Here is a 19,508-nt window from a genome sequence, read left to right as displayed (position 1 = left end):
AGTGTTGACTAGCCAATACTTGATGTCAGTGGAAAAAAACTTACCTTGCTAATTGTCCTGGTTTGAGCCAGGAAGAAGTCAATTTTCCTTTTACTGATTTTTATTTCTTCAGCAAGCTTTCTTTTAACTAGCACCAGTCTGCTCCAACTAAGGCTGGTAAAAGAGGAATGTTTTTGTAACTGCTGGGTCTTCAAGGTCATATCTTTACTCTGCTAGCTCAGACACTATGGGGACATATAGGACACCCCCCCTCCATAGAAGGCTGTTAGACAGACAGCAAAATTGGCCAGAGATATTCAGAGAAAGGTCAGAAGAAAAATCACAGAAGAAAATTTCCTTCCTGCTTCTTCTTCCCTTCTCTTCCACCCATGGCTGGCATCCAGGGAGGACTCTGTCCATCCATCACCGTCAGCCCTTAGGCTCGAGCTCTCCTGACCCTCATCACTCTCCGCTTTCTCCAGCAGCTCCGGAATTTCTTGGGACTGTTCACAGCTAAGGAGAGTGCTGTGGGAGTTGCTCGGGGTGGGGGGAGGTGAGAGGCTTTTGCACATACCTGAACATATTTGTATATAATCGTATATATATTTTCTTATATCATTAGTGTTTAATTAAAGCTGTGTAGTTTCTCTTTCTTTTCTGTCTCTCCTTCCCTACCTGGGTGGGAGGGGACCGAGAGCGTTGTTGTCAAACCTGAGTCAAACGGTGACACTAATCAAGTTATTTGCCATTAACTTTTCTTAAAACTTTGCATGAAGTCCTTCATACTAATGATTTTTACAGGTAGTGTTCGGGACTAGCCAAACTAATCTAGCTGGGTAATCGCTATGTTCCCATAAAAAATGACAATTTATAAGTCTCTGGAGTTCCAAGTATCTGTGGTCTTCCTTAACATTCTAATTTGAAGGCACACTTTAGTAATTTTTTTGGATATTTTCTAGTAATCCATGATCTTTCACATGGGAAATATCCCACTTTCACCACGTTTTATGTTGGTCAGTTTATCACTGAGTTTATATGAGTTTTTATAAATTGCAGGATGTGATACCAGTTTCTATCCACTTAGGTATAAAGGCCATCTTTTGCTCAAACCCATCTTCTGATCTCAAATGGAGAGGCTAGTAGATCAGCCAAGGATACTCTTTTCATGGAGGCTAATTTTGTTTCCTACAGCACAGGGAAGGCAGGCTGGAAGGGCACAGATATTCAGTTCCCCAGCTCCTCCAGCCATATACATATGCAAGTATGTGCCAGCCGAAAATATGAGCAGAGCCCCACTACATTTCTCTCCCTCCCCCCAGTCAGTGTGACTCTTCCTTTTTCCCAGTACCACATCCTGAAGTAAAGCAGGCTAAAGATGGGTGAGGAGGTTGAGGGTCTCTGAGTGAGGCCACCTACACCACATTTACTGCAGCTGAGCATCTGACAGTTTCACCTGGCCAGTTTGCAACTGCAGCCAAGAATCGGGCTTAGTATGTACCACCCATACTCCTGCATTTTGTAATTTTACATCTGTAGAAGATACTATTTCTACAGCTAATGTTTGAAGTAACTTCAGGATGATTTGTCATCAACTGCAGCTAACACTTCTGTGTTGGATTGGGATAATGAGTATAATAGAAAATCTGGTAATTGATCTGGTTTTGAACAAAAGACAAATTATTTATTTCTTTCTTCATATGAAGCATAACACTAAGGTATAAACGGAGTATAAATAACATCTGATTGTGCTCCTAAGCTCCATGCTATAACTTTCTTGCAATGACATCCTTCAACAAATTAACTACATCATTACTTTTTAGTATTAATTGCACAAAACAGATACACAAAATATATAATGAGCTAGAAAGAAGACAACATTCTTCCATTATGACAAACAACTGCAACAAGAAATGGGAAAAAACCCAGTAGATCTAGGCTTACACAGATGGCAACACTGAGAGATTTAAGTCCTCTTCTTGAACACATTACATGTGATAAATAAAATGCAAAATATTTAAAGAATTTTATTGTTGCTTACAGAAGATGCTTAGCAAGCAAGAGACAGCAGCAATCACTGCCTCATGTCTCATATCCCCATCATTCAATGCAAGTTTTTACATTTCATGCAATAATCCTGAGCTTATTTTCAGTAACATTGAAATGTCATCTATATTAATTACCAAATACATACAGAGCCCAGCTATGGGATCTATTGTATTATTAAGGCATGAAAAAAGAATAACAGTTTATTAACTCTGAATGCAACAAATACAGCACAGCAGTTAGTAGGCTCAAAAGCTCAGAAAATACCAGTGATTTCTGTGCCAAGGTCCTCCCAGAGCATGACTATGAATCATCAGCTCCTGAAAAGGTACAGAATCAAATCCTGGCCTTGCTGACATCAGAGAGTTTTGCTATTGCCTTGACTGCTGGACCAAGCTTCAGAGCTTTCAGGAGTGACCAAGACTCCTCTTCATATCCCCAAAAAATTGACAAACTTCCTCTCACTCAAGTCAAGTATGAATTTAAAAACCAATACCTACATACTGTTTTCTTAATTAGTATTTTAAGTCTATGGAAAGGTTCCATTCATTATACAGTATGGCAATTAATAAAAAGCCTTTTCTGAAAATGCTTATTTGTTAGTTTGAGTTATTAGAATGGCAAAAGAAAGGGGAAGTACCATGAAAAGAACGTGCCAAGTCTATGCTCTATTTATAAATTCTTTTTAATTTTAAAACGTTAAGACTTTGGTAAGCCAAACCAAGGATTTGTGATGCAATTCTGGTCTCCATGGTTCAATGGCTCTTCTCAAAGACAAAGAGCACTGCAGCCCTGTCCAGTCACCAAGTGAAGAACTTATCACCTCCATAAATTGTAAGGGGCTAGTAGTATCTGGATGTGTAGTTCTTCACATAGTCCCTGTCTTACATTAAAGAAGTTCTTGCAAAATGCCCTGTAGTGAGCTAAGGGATTCCAGTTCAGTTCACTTAGCCATTGAAACCAAGGCAAAATTGGTAGTTAAGATTTACTTTGTACTTATACTTGCATTATGTCCCACATGGGGAACTAAAATAGCAGATTATCTCATTTAATTCTGCTATTACTATTGCTTGCCCCTTTTATAGATTTTTGCCTAGTTGAGCTCAGAGTTTACAGATCCAGTAGCCTTATCCTTCATTTACAACATGTCCCACGGTCTGCCATGGAAAGAACCATCATATGCAAGAGGGACATACTTTTGCACAGCCTTTGTGCACATTTCTATTCCTGCATCCCTTGCACACACAAGCCACCTCTTGATAATGTTGTCCAAATCGGTCACTGCAAGGCTCTAAAAACTTTGCAGATGCACAATTCCAACTTAACCAATTTCACCTAAAACACCAAGTTATAGTATTGAAAAAACGGTTCATCACAATAAATCATTGAGGAAACTCATTACTGTCTCATTTGAGACAGAATGAGAAAAAAGGTTATTGATATCAGTTACTAGGTTAGAATTTGAGTGGGTTTTGGTTAACTTCTACTAATAAGTTAAAGAAGGATAAGGCTATAAATTGATACTGTTTAATTTATAAATATTAATTTTATTTCTACTTTTTTCTAAAAAAATGTTTTAAGGAAAAAGGTGGCCAGAAGGATTATACTTGTTGGAAACTGTAATTTGGTTGCTAGGCTTTAAAAACCAAACCAGTAAGTCAAGTTGAGCACAGTGTAAGAAAAAGCCATTTTTTAATATTTACAAGTTCACAAAATCAACTGAACTGGAGTAGATGTTCTGTGTTTGTCACCAATATTTTATTGTAACTGGTAACTTGCACACTTTATAGTAGGAGAACAAAAAGGAAAAAAAACTTCACTATATACAGCCTTTGTACAGGCTACTTAACTATACACAAGGCATGGTGATCATAACACAACCTAGTCTTCATAATAATTTGTGCACAAAATACACCAATCAGACATTATGTGAACATTACAGTGAAATGACATCACAAGTCCAGTGAAAATTCAGCATAATACAAAACATATTAATCTACTGCAAAAGACACCCTTTAAAACAGTAAGCCTTTAATCAGTAGTAACTTAACCAGAGTCTGATGCAGAGATTTGTTGTGTAGTTATAAGTCTTTTAAGTGAAGCAACCTCTGCAGACAAGTTTGCTATGCCCTGCTTCAAATACAGGTTCTCTGAATCAGAGACATTGTACATATTGTCTTTTATTTCAACAACTCCTGTTTTGCAACCACTCTGAATTTTTAAATTGAGTTCCTTCTCATGCCAGAGTTCCTGTTTAAGTGACCAGTCCTGGATGTTAGTCACTTGAACCGAGAAAGGAGTGTGAGATGAATGCACCAAGTTTTGTGCACCATGTTTTTCAAGCTCAAAATGTCTTTTTGAAGACATGACAATGGGTGATGACAATTTCTGTGTTGCATCATAGTCATTATCCATTGCTTCCACTTTAACTTGCATGGCTTTGGCTTTAATTCGAAGCTTGTGAGGCAAGGCTGAAGAATTCACTTCTGGAACTTTAACTGTTGCATGGGCATTTTTATGTTCAACTGGGGAATGGATTGGACCCTTAGGAACCTGCTGCTCATCTTCTCCATCAGATGACTTTCCAACTACACCATCATCAGTTTCTGAAGTTCTGGGGGAATTACTGGAGGACCTATTAACTTGCAAAAGAGGAGGAGAATGTGAATACACGTTAAAGGTAGCTCCCATGTAGTTTGGATATATGGATGCCTTATATGAACCTCTGTCATCTCTTGGCTCTCTCTCTATTTCCATGGGCTCCTGTTTTATAATCTGGAACTTATTTTCAGGACTTCTGCAGCTGCTTTGTATGCGGGTTGGTTGAGTATGCTCTACGGATGATATTTCAGACACATCAGACATTGAGCTTTGAGGAGAATGTTTAATGACAGAAATACAACTGCTACCAACTATAGATGGTTCATGTTCATCTACAAATGAGTTAATACTTGATTTGGAACTCTGATAGTCTTGGAAATACACAGTTGTTGAGCTACTGAGTTTCTGTATCTCTTGGGCATAGGCTGCAGAACTAATTAAACCGAACTTTAGCTTCAATGAAAGCAGCTCCGCCTTCAAAGTGGCATTCTCTTCTCCCAGTGCAATTAGTTTGTTCTCTAAGACAAGGTCATTCAGTCGTCGTTTTTCACGAGATCTTTTGGCAGCTTCATTATTTTTACGCCTCTTCTCCCAATACATAGCATCTTTCTTTTCATCTGGAATGAATTCTCGCTTTCTCCGACAAGCTGAAGATTTGCTTTTTCCACTACTTGCTTCAATAAGTAGTGTATCTTCATTTGTAGACAATTCTTCAGACACTTCTGCTACAGTAGACTTAAGTACCATGATTTTGTCCACATTGCTACTTGTGTCAACTGGTCTGTTTTCCTTTTTAAGGGTCTGCATTTTTCTCAGCTGCATCAGAAACAATTTGTAGTAGATGTACAATGAACAACAGAACTAGCTGTTTCTGTGGTACTTCTCACTCCACAACTTGATAAATACAGTAATTTTAAATCCACGCACATTCTTCCTTTTCTTTCATATTCTAAGACAGAAGTGTCTCGAACCAATTTTCTTGGCAAAGGCAATAGGAATCTTCTTAAAAACCTGGAATAAACAGAGAATATAATTACTATTTACAAATTGCTGGTTCAGAGCATGTAAAAGTAGATTTGATAAAAAGCTTAGACTGGCATTTGGTTCATTAAACCTGACATAATACAAAGAAAGCTCAGAATATCAGTCATTTCAGTTTTAAGTTTTATCATACCTAGGTGGCAGGTTTGTTTCTATGATCCATGGAAAAATAAAATTTAAAAAATTTGAGTTTTGATCCTACAGTAAAGCTGTCGCAGAACTTCCCATGAGATCACTCACCAACCTAAACTTCCAACACTTAATACTGTAGGATACCAGGCATGTTGATGAGCAGCACTGGAAAGTATCTTGCTCTTCCACATTAAAGCATCTCTTCTAAAAACAGCTGTGGTGTGTGACTTAGAAATGGGTTCTTCATGGATTAAAAATAACATAAGCTGATTTGGAGAAGCTGGAGTGCTTTCTATTGCCTTAAAATAATAGCACTATTTATGAAAGCTATTAAACATTTAATTATTGGGTTTACATTCTATAAAAATATATATACAGATATGTATCTATCTGTATGCAAATGTTTATACACACACTTGGAATTTGAAAATGCCTTTTTGATCAATGCATTAACATAATTTGGGGAAATACCTAACTTGAAAAAATATTGTCAAGCAAAAAAATTTGGTTTTGTTGTCTCTTACAAAAAAAACCTTCAAAATCAGTCCTGAAAAATACACCAGAGAAACAAATTTAATTCACAATTTGCATTTGAAAAATACTGTCTTACAACGTCAAAGTAAAGATTAATACCATTGAGTCGTCTGCACCTTTCGAAAAGTGTTTGCATTAAACTGGAGGTTTAGATCTTAAAGTCTTGCCATTAACAAAGTAGAACTAGATTCACCCTTACCTTCAGGTATTTCAATCATTAAATTTGAACTTAGCATATAAATTGCCCTTTGTTTTATTTTGTCCCTCTTAATGCAAAAATATTCTTAGAAGTTAATTTGGTCTTGATCATGACTTCTCAATATCTCATTTTCCACATTCAGTCATGTTCCTGGTATAACAAATGTAGTATGCCAAGTGCTTTTAGAACGAGCTATTGAATCAGCAGTGATTCTTGCCTGTATAACATTAAACAAAAATAAAACCCAAACACTTCAGATTAATGTCACTATTTATTGGAAATGTTTTTACAATTACTAATTTAAGTAATTTTAACATTATCAGTTGGGAAAGTCATAGCACAATTAATTAATTGTATTCTGCCAGTTTCTCTTGTCTTTTCCAGAAGGCAAAGAGTAGTGAGTGATGTAGTAGCAATTAAGGAAGGTCGTAAAGACTCAGGTTTCAAACTGGGTTCTGTTCCATCAAACCATGCCAATTCTGTCATGAAAAATTAAAACATTTAATAGAACAGTTAGGTAGAATTTCATAAAATCTGTGGTTAATTACTGACATGTAACTATTTGTCTTCACTAATATAACCTTCATGGACAATAGAGCTAGAAGCCAGTCATACCAAGGACAGCATCTACTATTTTAGTTCAAAAGCAGCACCAAAAATTGCCATGTTTGTAAAGGAGAAATGTATCTCTAATATACAAGAAATTATGCAGTTAGACACTTATCCAAAATGCAAACTGGAGTCAAAGGGAGTTTTTTGTCAAGTTAAATAGGAGCTAGACCAGGTTTAAAACCAGAAACAAGGCCCTAAACAAAGCAAAATCAGTTCGTCCAAACATTCAGTATAATTTGACTTGTTGAAGTTGTACGGCTATTCTGTCCATTTCACTGCTACATGTGACCAATGGTTAAATGAATATGTATCCCATTTTAAAACTACTGTAACCCAATACTTAAAAAAAAATAATCATTATTGAACACAGCATAAAATAATAATAACAGTAATAACAGTAATAGTTGCTGGTTTGGGTTTTTTTCCTAAAAGAATGTAGACTAATGCCATAGTTCATCAGTATGACAGCCTATGTACTAGTCAAAACTCAACTGCATATCCAAATACAATCTCTTGCAGCCTAACATTGGCACTGAGCTGCTGCTCCTAACAACTCAACATCCTGCAGAGTTCATGTCCACTGTTCCATAGGACTTCTGCAGTTTGAGCCATTGCAGTGTACAACCTGCTCTCTGTAACACTGGTAACTCCTGTTTTGGCCAGTTTCCCTCCTGTACACATTATTTCTGGCATAAATAGACAGAACGTAAATAGCATGCAACTCTACAGCAAATGCATTAATGGTGTATCAAAATGACCACGATTTTGCATGCAGTACTTCACTTCACTCTGTGCCAGAGTCCATCAGCAAAGCTGTCAAGAGAGATGTGTAACCTGATGACATGGTCTTACTGGATTACTATTTTTGTAGTTAGTTCTAATACCATCACTTTAGTGAACTAACACAACAACAATAAAACTTCAGCTCTATCCACATCTCCCTGGAGCACTTTTATCATGGTAACCAGAGTTTAATACTTTTCCATGTCAATCAGCCAAATGCTGAGACTGTAAACAAATTAAATTCCATCTGATGATAATGGCAAAATGCCTTCAGTGAAACCATCCATTTCACTTCTTCACTTGCATTTTCTAATTCCACTGGTAACCATCAGTATTTACACATAAATTAATGAGCTGTAATGATTCCTGTGACTATATTTCAGATATCCAATACTTTCCCTTATGATTAAATTTTCAATTGCTTTATCATGCTCTCATAAAGTGTTATAAAACCAACTTTTAATACTGCCTTACTTTAGTAATTGTTAAAGATTTTTTGTTGGTTGACATTAATGGCATTCAGTGCCAATTCAACAACATGTTAACATTCAACCCTATTAAATTAATTACAAATCCCGTTTTGCTCCCATAGCAATTTTGCCATTGGCTTCAGTACAAGCAAGATACAATCCCAGATCCAAGTATTAATGACACTGTTGTATACAACTCATGTTATTGAGAAATAATGAAAAGTTAATTTATCCACAGACATAAGAAAAAAAAAATACTTAAGTGATCTGATTGCATCAAAATTGTTCATTAAGGATCTGATCCTGTGGATTCATCTATGCACACTGTAATAACAGAGATGTTTCTAAAGGCTGAAGGACAGAGGCACAAACTTTCCTCTGTCTCTTTTTGTAATTACATAACTCATTTCTGGCTTGGAGAATGCACATGGACCTCCCCAGGTGCATGTTTCCCCACAAAGAACCTGCATATAATTATTTATATTTTGCAAAATAATTTGTGCCATCTCCATGTCTAATTTCAAACATGTCCTAGAATGAGATAACTGCTTAATTCTATTGTTCTAACATTTTAACAGTGACTCAATGAAACTAAATCATATCCAATTTTGAGCAGCTGGATGCTCAAACACTATTTGCTTTTGTATCACCATGCATCAAAAAAATCCTCTGTCCTTCAAAAATGGAAAATAACAGCTAAGTACAAGTTCATTTTTTAGAAAAGAACCATGCCTTTATTACTATCAGTACTATCTGGCAAACTGCAGAAAAACTTATTTGAACGTATCTGTGTGTATCTATAGTTATTGTTGTCCATGTTTTGCATCTGTATCAATAATTATACTACTGCTACCTTTCTGTCACAGGTTAACTATTCTGAAACTCTATCTACATACCAGAAGAGTTGGTATAGAACCTGCTCAGAGATACCAAAATGACCAGTTTGCATTCCATATTCAAAAAAATGAGTATAGTTTGCACTTTATCTTCAAAGTGCTTTAAAAACAGTTGCTCAGTCTTGAGACTTTCATGAGGTACAGAAAAATAATATCACCCTCATCACACATGCAGGGCAGGAGAGTGAGTTTAAGTTTTGATGCTGAATACAGAGCCTGCCTAAACAGTCCTGAAGTACTTTGGAGCCACTCTACCTCTGCTGTTTCTCACAGACAAAAAATATCCCAAAAAATTGTGAACCTCTATCATAAATCAGAAATCCTTGCCAACAGAGGATGAGGTTCCATTTCAACCTCCACTAAAATCCTTCAACACACTTTTTTCTTGCATTTTATCTAGCACTGTTAGTAAAACTATGTCCTGTTGAAGAAAAGATCTAGTGCTGGCTCCACTGAAGAGTGGTATTACCCCTAGGAGAGATTTGAAGGTAAGAGGGTCTATGCAAAGTAGAGCAAATGGAGTTCAAACTTTCTGGAAAAAAAACATAGGTGACTGCATTTTAGACTATGATGGACAGGCTATCCATAGTCGCAAAGGGGAAAGCATTTACAATACATATGTTATTGCCAATTACTGTCATTATAAAGTTGCACTCATATAGACCATGAATCCATAACAACAGCATGGAGCAATACAAAACTATTGATCCTGTACACAGTTTGCTTTTCTTACAACTTCATGGGCATCTTCAGTGCTCACAGTTTCAGGATCAATGTGTAATTAGGTCAGTGGGACACTGATGATGATAGCTTTATACAGGATGACCCATTTTTCCTAAAATGTTGATCATCTCATTGGAAGAAAAAAAAATGGGAGATGTCTATGCAATATAGTCCATTTGGAACATAAAAAAAAAATAAAATTACAACACTTTTCAATCAACTGTCAAAAAACCATTAAAATTATCACGGAACTTGGAACACTAGCATTTTCATGCAGCCAACTCCAAGTTGTACACAGAAAGTCGCTGTCATGTGTAATTTTTACAAAAGGCTTTAGTTGTTACGCAAATTACTTAAGATACTGTTTATCTTAATAACTACAAATTAACTCATTAAAGTATAGCCTGTTTCCCAAAGTTAAATTACACATATTATGCAAATAAAATTATTATTTGGAGAGCATGAAACATACGTTAAAGGTAGCTGTTGCTCCAAAAGGTTAGTCAAGGTTAACAGGTGCAAATTTGACCTATATTTTCTTCCATTTTCTTAAGAAGGTAGTATGATTATCAGTGTTTAATTTTTCCAAAACTAGCTGTTTAGTGCTCTTATTTAAGGGGGTGGGGAGGAGGTGTGTGTGCTTGAAACCAATTCTAAGACTGTTACTCAAAGCACCAGGAAAAACTTTGAAACTGAGAAACAAAGGAATGGTATCTATAACTTGTATAAATATATAATTACATGTTTGTAATCTAGATGTGTATATAAATCATGCTATTTTAAATATCACATCCCTTTCCAGTATTTTTAATAAACCCCACATAGGAACAAGTTACTGAAGATACACTGCTATGACTTCCCCTCAATTCAATAGCTGCTTGACAACAGAAAACACTGGACTGTAAAAAGCTGTAACTTAATAGTAACAAAGCCCTGGAAATACAATCTTAGCTTTCCCTTAGTTGAAAACCGTAAAAAAAACACACACACAAAACCCCAACAAAACAACAAAAACAATCAGAAAATCAATTGTTAATTATTCTGATAAAAATGTCTTGCTGTTATTGGTCTGTGTTCTTAAAATGCCAAGCATGAGCCAGACCTTCAGCTGACCTAAATTTATATAGTGCTATTTAAAGGCAGCAGAATTATGTCAATTAATCCCAAATGATTCTCTAAACATGCATCTTGTTATATAACAACTGAAGTACAAATATGTAAAACAAACATCGCCTGCAAAATATTGGTATCTACCACTCACTGCAAACAGAATGGAGAAACAGCAGTCTTTAGAGGTTCAATTCTGAAAGAGGGTCCAGGCAGGAAGACCACTGCCCATCATGAATACTGGTTTTTCTATTGTGTTGTGTTCTACTCATAAGACAAGGTGACTCCTACAGTGCTAACTGCTGTGCAGCCACCTCTGTGGCAAAAGCTGGTTAATTATTAAGATACTTCATGACAGACTGAAAACTACACCAAGATGGAGCAACTCAAGAAAGAGAAAAAAAAAACACAACACAACAATCTAAAATAAGGCATTCTTTTTGATAGAATATAGATTTGTGCAGTGTCTGTTACCAGATTCAGTCTCATAGTATGCTAACTCAATATGTGGATTAGGAAAATAACAGGATAACTAAGGAGGTCTTAATAATTTAATACAACAATTTTTTAAGAATGTCGCTTCCATCACATTTTGAGTCGAGTTCAAGTATGCCCTTGTTTACACAATCTTATTTTGACAACTGTGCTTGGCATCAGCATTAGGCAGTTACATACACTCACTTTTTTAATAATAATAATAAAAAAACCCACAGGTTTTTAAAAGTATTTTTAAACACTGTAAAATACTGTAACATGGAAATCAAATGTCATCTTCTTTTAGAACAGATTGCAGGAATTGGCCAACTATTTGCATTTTTTTTCTATTACATACCCTAAGCACATTTATATCTCATAACTGGCTGTAATGATCATGGCAAGGTCACTTAGAAGAGTCAGTTAAGCTGATGAGTCAGATGCATTGCTTAACAGTGCGTAATAAGACTCAAACAGAGGATTTTATTGTTCGTATTATTGCATCATAGTGATGTTATAACAGCAGTGAGATTGCTGTCTGGAAACAAACTATTGCTTAAGGATAGTTCGCATAACTATTTGTTAAAATAAGTAAATTTAAAATGAGCTAAAGGCTTATTTACGAGTTTTATTTAAAGATAAAGGAGTGGAAAAAGCAGCATGGTACTGATATTTTTCACAGACTCTATTTAGACTTGATTGCAATAGAAAGAACCTCTGCATGTTCTGCAAGTTTTGGCCAAAGCATGGCAAATACTGCTCCTTCTTAGGGTGAGATAAGCTGTGAGGAGGTCATATAAGTTCACATTGCTCATGGGAAGACTACGCGTTTTGACACTTTTCAGATCAGTTCCCTTAAAATAAGAAGCCAAACCAAATGAAAACCACAAAAACAAAAACACAGCAGAAACTTGAGACTTTGAAGACAAATCCAGGAAGCTGGGTATTTTAAAAGCTAGTTAAGAGAACTTTGGAAGATGAGTTAAAAATATAAAATCAATTAAAATTTAAAGTAGAGGCAATAATTCTAAAGAGTGTTAAGAAAGTTAGCACTTCAGCAGTCAAAGACATCTGTAATGCAAGAAGATCTGTAACAAAAACTGTTACAAATGATATTAAGGATCTGTAATCAGTAATCCTGGAACTTGGCTTACACCAGGTCTTTGGGCCAAACCGCACATATTTATTCATTCAACTTTCCCATCAAAGTCAACATTTTTGTTGAATAAGGGCTGTAAAAGAGGTGCAGTATTTTATATGAGGCTCTGGATTGCATTAATTACTGAGGAGGGCAAAGATAAGTCAAAGTAGGTTGCACATACAGGAGTGAACACAATGGATCCGAGTGCAATCATTCAAGTCACAGAGACAAGATGATAAAAAAAAGGATTGTTTTAAACACAACATTAACTCCAAGACAACTTCATAATCAAAGCTGTGACCTCGACAATCAAGTAGCAGGAAAGTTTATGCATGCTATCAAGAATATCACATTTTTAAAATACTTTTCTGCTACTACATAAAGCAGGTACACTGAACATAAAGACAGTGGCTGGCCTACTGAGTTTGGACTTCAGAGGTTTTGGTTACAAGCACAGTGATGTTGGTTTTGTCTACTTAAGCGTATGGGTTCGGTCACACACAAAAATCACCTCCCCTTGAAAGCCAAATTAACACCACGAACTTTCAAGTTATGCTCCAGCGGAGGACGGAACAAAAGCTGACCCCCGAGAACAGGACGTTCAGCCTCAGCTCTTCCCACTGAAAAACCAAAGTGACTTGGCAAAATAACAGAATTAGGCAATGGCCATTTTTTTGTTGGTTTTTTTTCGTTACGTAAAGGGAAAGCCGAAAATACTGGGTTGAAGGGAGTTGGGGGGGGTGTGCTATGCTACCTCATGCCTACCTCCGAGCCTCAACCCCGCCCGCGGGGCGGGGAGGCAGCGGCAGCGCGAGGGGTGGCGGCTTTGTATGGTGCGCTCTGCTTGCCGGCAACGGTCGGGCAAGGGGGAACCCAGGCCGGAGGGTGCGGACACTCCGCAGGGCGCAATAAGGGGCCGCCACAAAGGCTGTACGACTCGGCCTGGCAGTCCTCTGCGTGACCGGCGGCTCATGGCGCCCGGCCCGCTCCCCCCTCAACACGGCTCCGGTACTATCAACCGCTCCCCCCCCAATCCGCCGCCGCCCCAGCCCAGAACAAAGGGCTGAACGGGGAGCGGCAGCGCCCCCAGCCCTCGCTCGCCCGCCGCCGCGCGGCCGCCGCACCCCAGCGGCCGCCAACGGCTCCCAACTGCCGTCGAGGAGACGGCGACCTCCGGGCCCGGCCCGGCCCGGCCCGGCAGGGTGTAAGCCCGGGCGCGGGATCAGGCTCCGCGTAGCGGCTCCGCTCCCCGCCGGATCTGTCACACTGACCTACTTGCGGTACTGGCGGCTGCCCCAAAGGCCCGATGCCGCTGCTCCCGGGGGCCGGAGGCACCTGCCCCCAGCCCGCCGCAGCACTCGGGACACGGGAGGGACGGCACTACCGCCGTCCTCCGGCGCGGCTGACAGCGCGTAAATGCCTTTCTCCCCTAATCTGGACGTTCCCTGCCGCTCCCCTCCGCCTCACACCCCCCGCCCCATTTTTTATTATTTTTTTTAATTAAAAAAAGAAAAAGAAACGGCAAGTGAAAGCCCGTACCGGAGAGGATGGCTCAGCGTCTGGGCGAAATGCCTTTCCTAAAAATACAGCCTTATCAAAACGTCTCGGAAGACGCGGGGTTAAAAATCCGAGCAAATGGCCTCGAACGTCTACACGCACAGCTCTGGAGAAAAGACCCGAAATAGAACACGAAGCCACAATTGCTAAAATGCGATGGAGCTAAATATAGACCAAGACAAATCTCGTTCTAAGGCACCCGGCACGCAGCAGGCGAGGGCGCCTGGCCTCCCCACTTACCCAGTTGTCTACTTCCCTTATTAAAAGCACTTCAACAAAATCTGTAACAGTTACGGGTTTTGGGGCGTTTTGCAGGGAGAGATTGTCCTAGTTTCTTTGTAGCGAGATTATAAAATCGCATAATTAGCTCCCTCTTCCCAGCCCAGCTGCCAGCAAATTCTCTGGTTACATAATGCAACATTTCCAGGAACTATTATGCGATGGGTCCCGCGGCGCCTGAAAAACAGCGACTGAAGTGACGAAAGGGACTGAAAAAAAACGCAGCCCCGTAAGGCGAGAGGAGAGGGCCGGGCAGCTGCCATCAAACCTGCTCGTCTACGGGCAACATCCCCTCGGCGCGCTGGAAAAGAGAGGTCTCGCCGTCAGGCTCCCGCATTACGGCGGCACTCAGCTCCCGGCGGCTGTGGGGCCGAGGCGCAGGGCTGGCGCTCGGAGCCAGAGCTCCGCTCCACGCGGCGGAGGCAGCCCGCTCCCCGCCGGCACATTATGCAACGCGGGAGAGCAGCCCCGGCGGCGCGGCCCCGGGCTCACCATGGTGAGAATCGGGGCGTAGGGCAGCAGGCCAGGAACGAGCGCCGCCGCCAGGGAAAGCCTGCGGCGGGCATCTAAGGGGCAGCCTCCGGCGCCGCGAGCCCTCCACCGACCCACCCACCAGCGCGCAGAGCCGACCCACCCGGCGGACCCCTCCCCGCTCGGCGGCAGCCGGAGCCGTCTGGGCTCGCGTTATGTAACAGCCGCCCGCAGCGAGGCGCGGCCGGCGCCACAACCCGGGCGAACACCCGAACTTCAGACCGCGCACCGCTCCACGCACGTACGCGCGGCTTCGTACCTGCAGCGCAAGGCGAGGCGCCGAGCATCCCACGCCGGGCCGCGGGCGAGGCGAGGCGAGCGGTGGCGTGATGCGGGGCTGCGCTGTGCAGCCAGCAGAGAGGCGGCCGGGAGGGAGGCGGCCGGGAGCGTGCGGCGGCGCGGAGGGATGTGTGTTAGTAGGTCAAGGCTGCGCGGCGCGGGGCTCATAGCCCGCATGCCAGCCGCGCCGCGCCGTGACTGGCGGGGACGCCGCCCCAATCGGCGCCGGGCGCCGCCGGAGGCCTGCCAATGGGAACCGGCGGGGGCGGGGCGGGGCGGGGCGCGGGGCGGTGTGCGGGACAGTAGGTCTGTGTGCTGGTGATTGCATAACCAGCGATGGGGCGGGGGGCAGCGCGGGGGCTGGGGCGGGGGAACGGGGAGCGGCGCGGGGGGCGCCGGCACTTACGTAATTGCCGTGGCGCCCGGCGGCAGCGCGCGGGGCGGCGCTGCCATCGCAGCCTCCGCAGCCTCCGCACACGCGCAGCCTCCGCAGCCGCCGCACACGCAGCCGCCGCACAGGCGCAGCCGCCGCGGCGGGGACTGAGCGCTGCCGCCCTCGCTGAGGAGGGACCGGAGCGCGGCGTCTCTCCCAGCCTTACCGCTGCCTTGGTGTGTGGCGTCATCAAGTGGTATCTGTACGGCGTGTAAAAACCAAACCCTCGGCCCCGACGGGAGCGTTGTCCTTTCCAAGCAATTGCGCAAGACCCGGAAGCCGTGCTCCTGAGGCACGTACCTGCCGCCTAACCACGCAGACGGGTAATCCGCCGGTGGATCGTGCTTCGGCTTTTGAGTCGCGGAAAATGGTAATTATAACCGTAAAAGGGAGGAGAAAAACAGAAGGGGCGAAGGAACCTGCTGGCGGTGGCCAGGCTCCGCGCTGGGCGTGCGTCCTGCCGGGAAGCCTCTCAGCGCTTCGTATCGCGGGCTGCGAGGCTTTCCCTGCGCGGCACGGCCGCTGCTTGCTTTCTCTGATCGTCAAGAGTGAAGGATTTTGACAGTATTTCTTCCGCTGGCTTAATCTTTGCCCTCGCCCGGAGGCGGCAGCGCTGAAACGCTGCTGTGAAGGGGGAACATGTTTTGAAGCTCGCCCTCCCGGCGCTGCCTGCCGTCCCATCCCTCCCGCAGCTTCAAGCCCTACTTGTCTGGGCAGGGCGTCGCAAAGAGCGGAGATTCAGTTAGACAGTCTGGTGCTGGTTTGAGCCTTGTTTAACCTCCGCTTTAGAAAATCATAAATGGCCAGTAGGAAATCCAGTTCTCCCCTCAGAATGTGTTTGAATGTACACGTTTGGTTAAGTGAGCGATATGTATCTTCCTCAAGTTTTTCCTTGAAGGTTGGTCACGCCATCTCTTTTTTCCTTCACAAGTAAAATTTATGGAGGCAGCAGAAAATATATTAAATCCTAGTTCCAGAACAGGTGTGATTCCTTGATTTCGTTCTGCTAAACACTTAGCAGAATAGTGCAGTCCTCGTTAACATAGCCCAATTATATTACTCTGTCATTACGTATTTATATCTCAAGAGATATAGCCCTCTGGAGTGAAATAAACCCAACAGAAAGCAATTCAGACACCAGAATAATTCACTGAATGCTTTTTTTATTTATTTCAGCCCTTGATCTTCAATCACACCCATACAATCCACAGTAAATCTAAATGCTTTAAATTATTTTCTGTGTATCTTGTCAGATTACTATGCAAGTCTAATAACCTTTATTGTCATTGCTTTCCTCTCTTTCTTCCCTGTTTCTAATATCTAGGATATGGAGTCTTGTTAATTGTAACAGACCTCAGAGCCTGCCATGACTAAGAAGGGGACTTAAAACCAGCCTTAGCCCAAGAGATCAACCATTGCCTCCAGCTGGGAGCTTCACAAGCTTTTTTTTTTTTTTGCCCACCTTCCTCTTGCCAGTGGATATGCACACACATAAAGATGCAGTCAACATGCTACTAGAAATGTCAGGTGTGAGCTCTAGCAATGAGCTTGAAGACCAACTTGCTCCTGAATACTGGTGGTCTACTTAAGGCCTTAGGCACGCTAGAGAACCTATGCAAGGAAGCGTATGCAGCACACATTATGTCCCATGCTATGTGTATTGTACTAATAAGATGCACTGGGAGTTCTCAGGACTGTCAAAAATGAATGTAAATTCCAAAACTTAAGGCAATTTTTTAAATGGAAGGGTACCTGCCATTTTCACAATGGAAAATACTTGTGATAAATCACATAGCTAGAAAAAGTAAATGCAGTAACTCAAGACTGCATTAATAACTTGGATTCTTGAAATACAGAAAGAAGTCTTTGAGGCAATAAATTCCTCTTTGGGTGAACAGTCCTGGAAATAATATTCCAGATGAAGTTTGGTCACCTATTTGCTTATATGTTTCTTATAAATTATAATCAGCCATACACCCAGACCTGATTTTTCTTCCACAGTACTTGCAAAGATACTTTCTGTATTTCACATTACTTGTACTCTGTGGTCAGGAGAGACAAGAACCTTCTACATCAAGATCCTTTACCTAAGGGTAAGGAGAAATACAGGGCTGAGTACTCATGTGGCTGAAGGAACATAATCATAATTTTTCCTCTTTTCCTGAGGTACAGAAAAAAATAGCATGGATAAAACTCATAGCTAGCATTCTGCACAAAGGGAGTGGAAGGCTTTCAGGAACTTCCAACTCCTTTAGATTAATCTATATTTATTACTACATGACTTGAACCCTCTTAATGCTACCTCTGATTTTGGTTTAAGGAGTATTGCTGAGCCTATACTGAGTTATAGTACTACATGGAGGATACTGAAAAGTGGCATTTGAGAAGTAAGTAACAAAAACATAACAGAAGTAATGTCTGTCATCTCTAGCATTGATTTACTCCTTTGCATTCGCTTGTGTCCACTCCTCTTGGGCCCTCTGTAATACAAGCTTTAGTATGACGCAGCCTGAAATTCAGAGTCAGTTGAATTCCACAGTAAAGGTCCCAGTGCCTCCAAAGAGGAGAGGCTTTAATTCCTTACTTTGTTAAAGTCCACAAACAGTGCAACATAGTAACTGAAATAACAGACAGTTTGAAGCAAAGTAATAGAATACTCTTTAAGATTATGATCTATTCAACATCTTTGTATATATTTGTGTTTCTTAAATGTGTGTATATGCATACATGCTGGAATTAATTGAAGATGTGGTGACTTCTGCTATAATCCTTGCTTTCCTTGCATTACATTCTTTGTAGGAGGTTTAATCCCTAACAAAGCAATCACAGAAGACTGTATTCACCAATCTTTTATATACTTAATGTGATGAGTGCTCAGAAAAGCTTCATAGTAACCAAGGCCTCTAGAGCTTCCCCTTCAAAATGAGTAGCAGTGAAAGTTTTCGTAAAATAGATGATGCTGTGATTTTGTAAAGATAAATGCCAGAAATAAAATACGTTAAAGGAAGTCATTTGACTACAGTTTAAAGTATTAATAAAAATATTTCTATGTGTCTGGGATCATTTGTGCAAACTGTACTGGAAAAATATTTGTGCTGCAATATACTCTTGCTAAAAGTAAACCCAAAAGAAATAGATGTTCACATTGTAACTCAGACAGACATAAGTGAAGCAATGTTTATTGGAGCAGTTAAATGTGAAGAAACACCAGAAATTGCACAATAAGTGCATGGACTAAACAAAGAAAATTTACATGATATTTTGCACTGCAACAGCCAACTTAAGATTAATGGATCATTCATAACCTTCACATGAAATAGAAGTGCAAATGCAAATTCAATGACTATGAGTGGCTTTCATATTCTCCAGCGAAGCTACAAGGTAAAACACAAAAGTAAGGTGTTAAAGTATTTTAAATTAGTCTAAAAGCAAACAAAAATGTCCCGTGTCTTAGGACACAGATAGCAATTCTGACTGCAGATCTGCTAGAATGTAACCCTTCTTAGATTCAGATACAATCTAGGGAACAATAATATCTTCAGAACAGAAGGAAGCATCTGATTTCACATGAATATTTTAAACACAAAGACATAAAAGTGTTTTCAAAAATGTTCTTTGAATTAATGAACACATATGCCGCTAATGCATTTAGCCTTACTGTTACTGAAACTATGAGGTAGTGCTGCCAATACTG

The 19,508-nt window shown here is 41.0% G+C and overlaps 1 protein-coding gene and 1 long non-coding RNA gene across 4 annotated transcripts; one reads left to right on the top strand and one right to left on the bottom strand.

The window, feature by feature from the left end:
• Positions 1-1,638: 1,638 nt before the first annotated feature.
• On the bottom strand, positions 1,639-15,550 carry NFIL3 (nuclear factor, interleukin 3 regulated). 3 transcript variants are annotated; one of them, XM_051642790.1, is made up of 3 exons: positions 15,362-15,550; positions 14,533-14,872; positions 1,639-5,634 (listed from the first exon to the last, which is right to left on the bottom strand). In XM_051642790.1, exon 3 carries the CDS (start codon positions 5,443-5,445, stop codon positions 4,069-4,071), a length of 1,377 nt encoding a protein of 458 aa, XP_051498750.1. In that variant the 5' UTR covers positions 5,446-5,634; positions 14,533-14,872; positions 15,362-15,550; the 3' UTR covers positions 1,639-4,068. The 3 variants fall into 3 exon arrangements, with proteins under 3 accessions (XP_051498750.1, XP_051498749.1, XP_051498751.1); XM_051642789.1 differs by lacking the exon at positions 14,533-14,872; XM_051642791.1 differs by lacking the exons at positions 14,533-14,872; positions 15,362-15,550 and adding an exon at positions 14,275-14,291.
• A 211-nt stretch (positions 15,551-15,761) lies between these two features.
• Positions 15,762-18,874, top strand: LOC127395617 (uncharacterized). The gene is made up of 2 exons (XR_007891831.1): positions 15,762-16,184; positions 17,139-18,874. It is a non-coding gene; the product is annotated as an uncharacterized LOC127395617 (long non-coding RNA).
• Positions 18,875-19,508: the final 634 nt, after the last annotated feature.

Source organism: Apus apus, chromosome Z (assembly GCF_020740795.1).
Source record: "Apus apus isolate bApuApu2 chromosome Z, bApuApu2.pri.cur, whole genome shotgun sequence".
In the NCBI taxonomy this organism is placed as follows: domain Eukaryota; kingdom Metazoa; phylum Chordata; class Aves; order Apodiformes; family Apodidae; genus Apus; species Apus apus.
The sequence above is the reverse complement of the archived record's forward strand: the minus strand, read 5'-3'. Positions and strand labels throughout refer to the sequence as shown.

Bases quoted from the DNA above. Each gene is read 5' to 3' on its own strand.
- NFIL3 (XM_051642790.1), bottom strand. From the start codon at position 5,445: ATGCAGCTGAGAAAAATGCAGACCCTTAAAAAGGAAAACAGACCAGTT.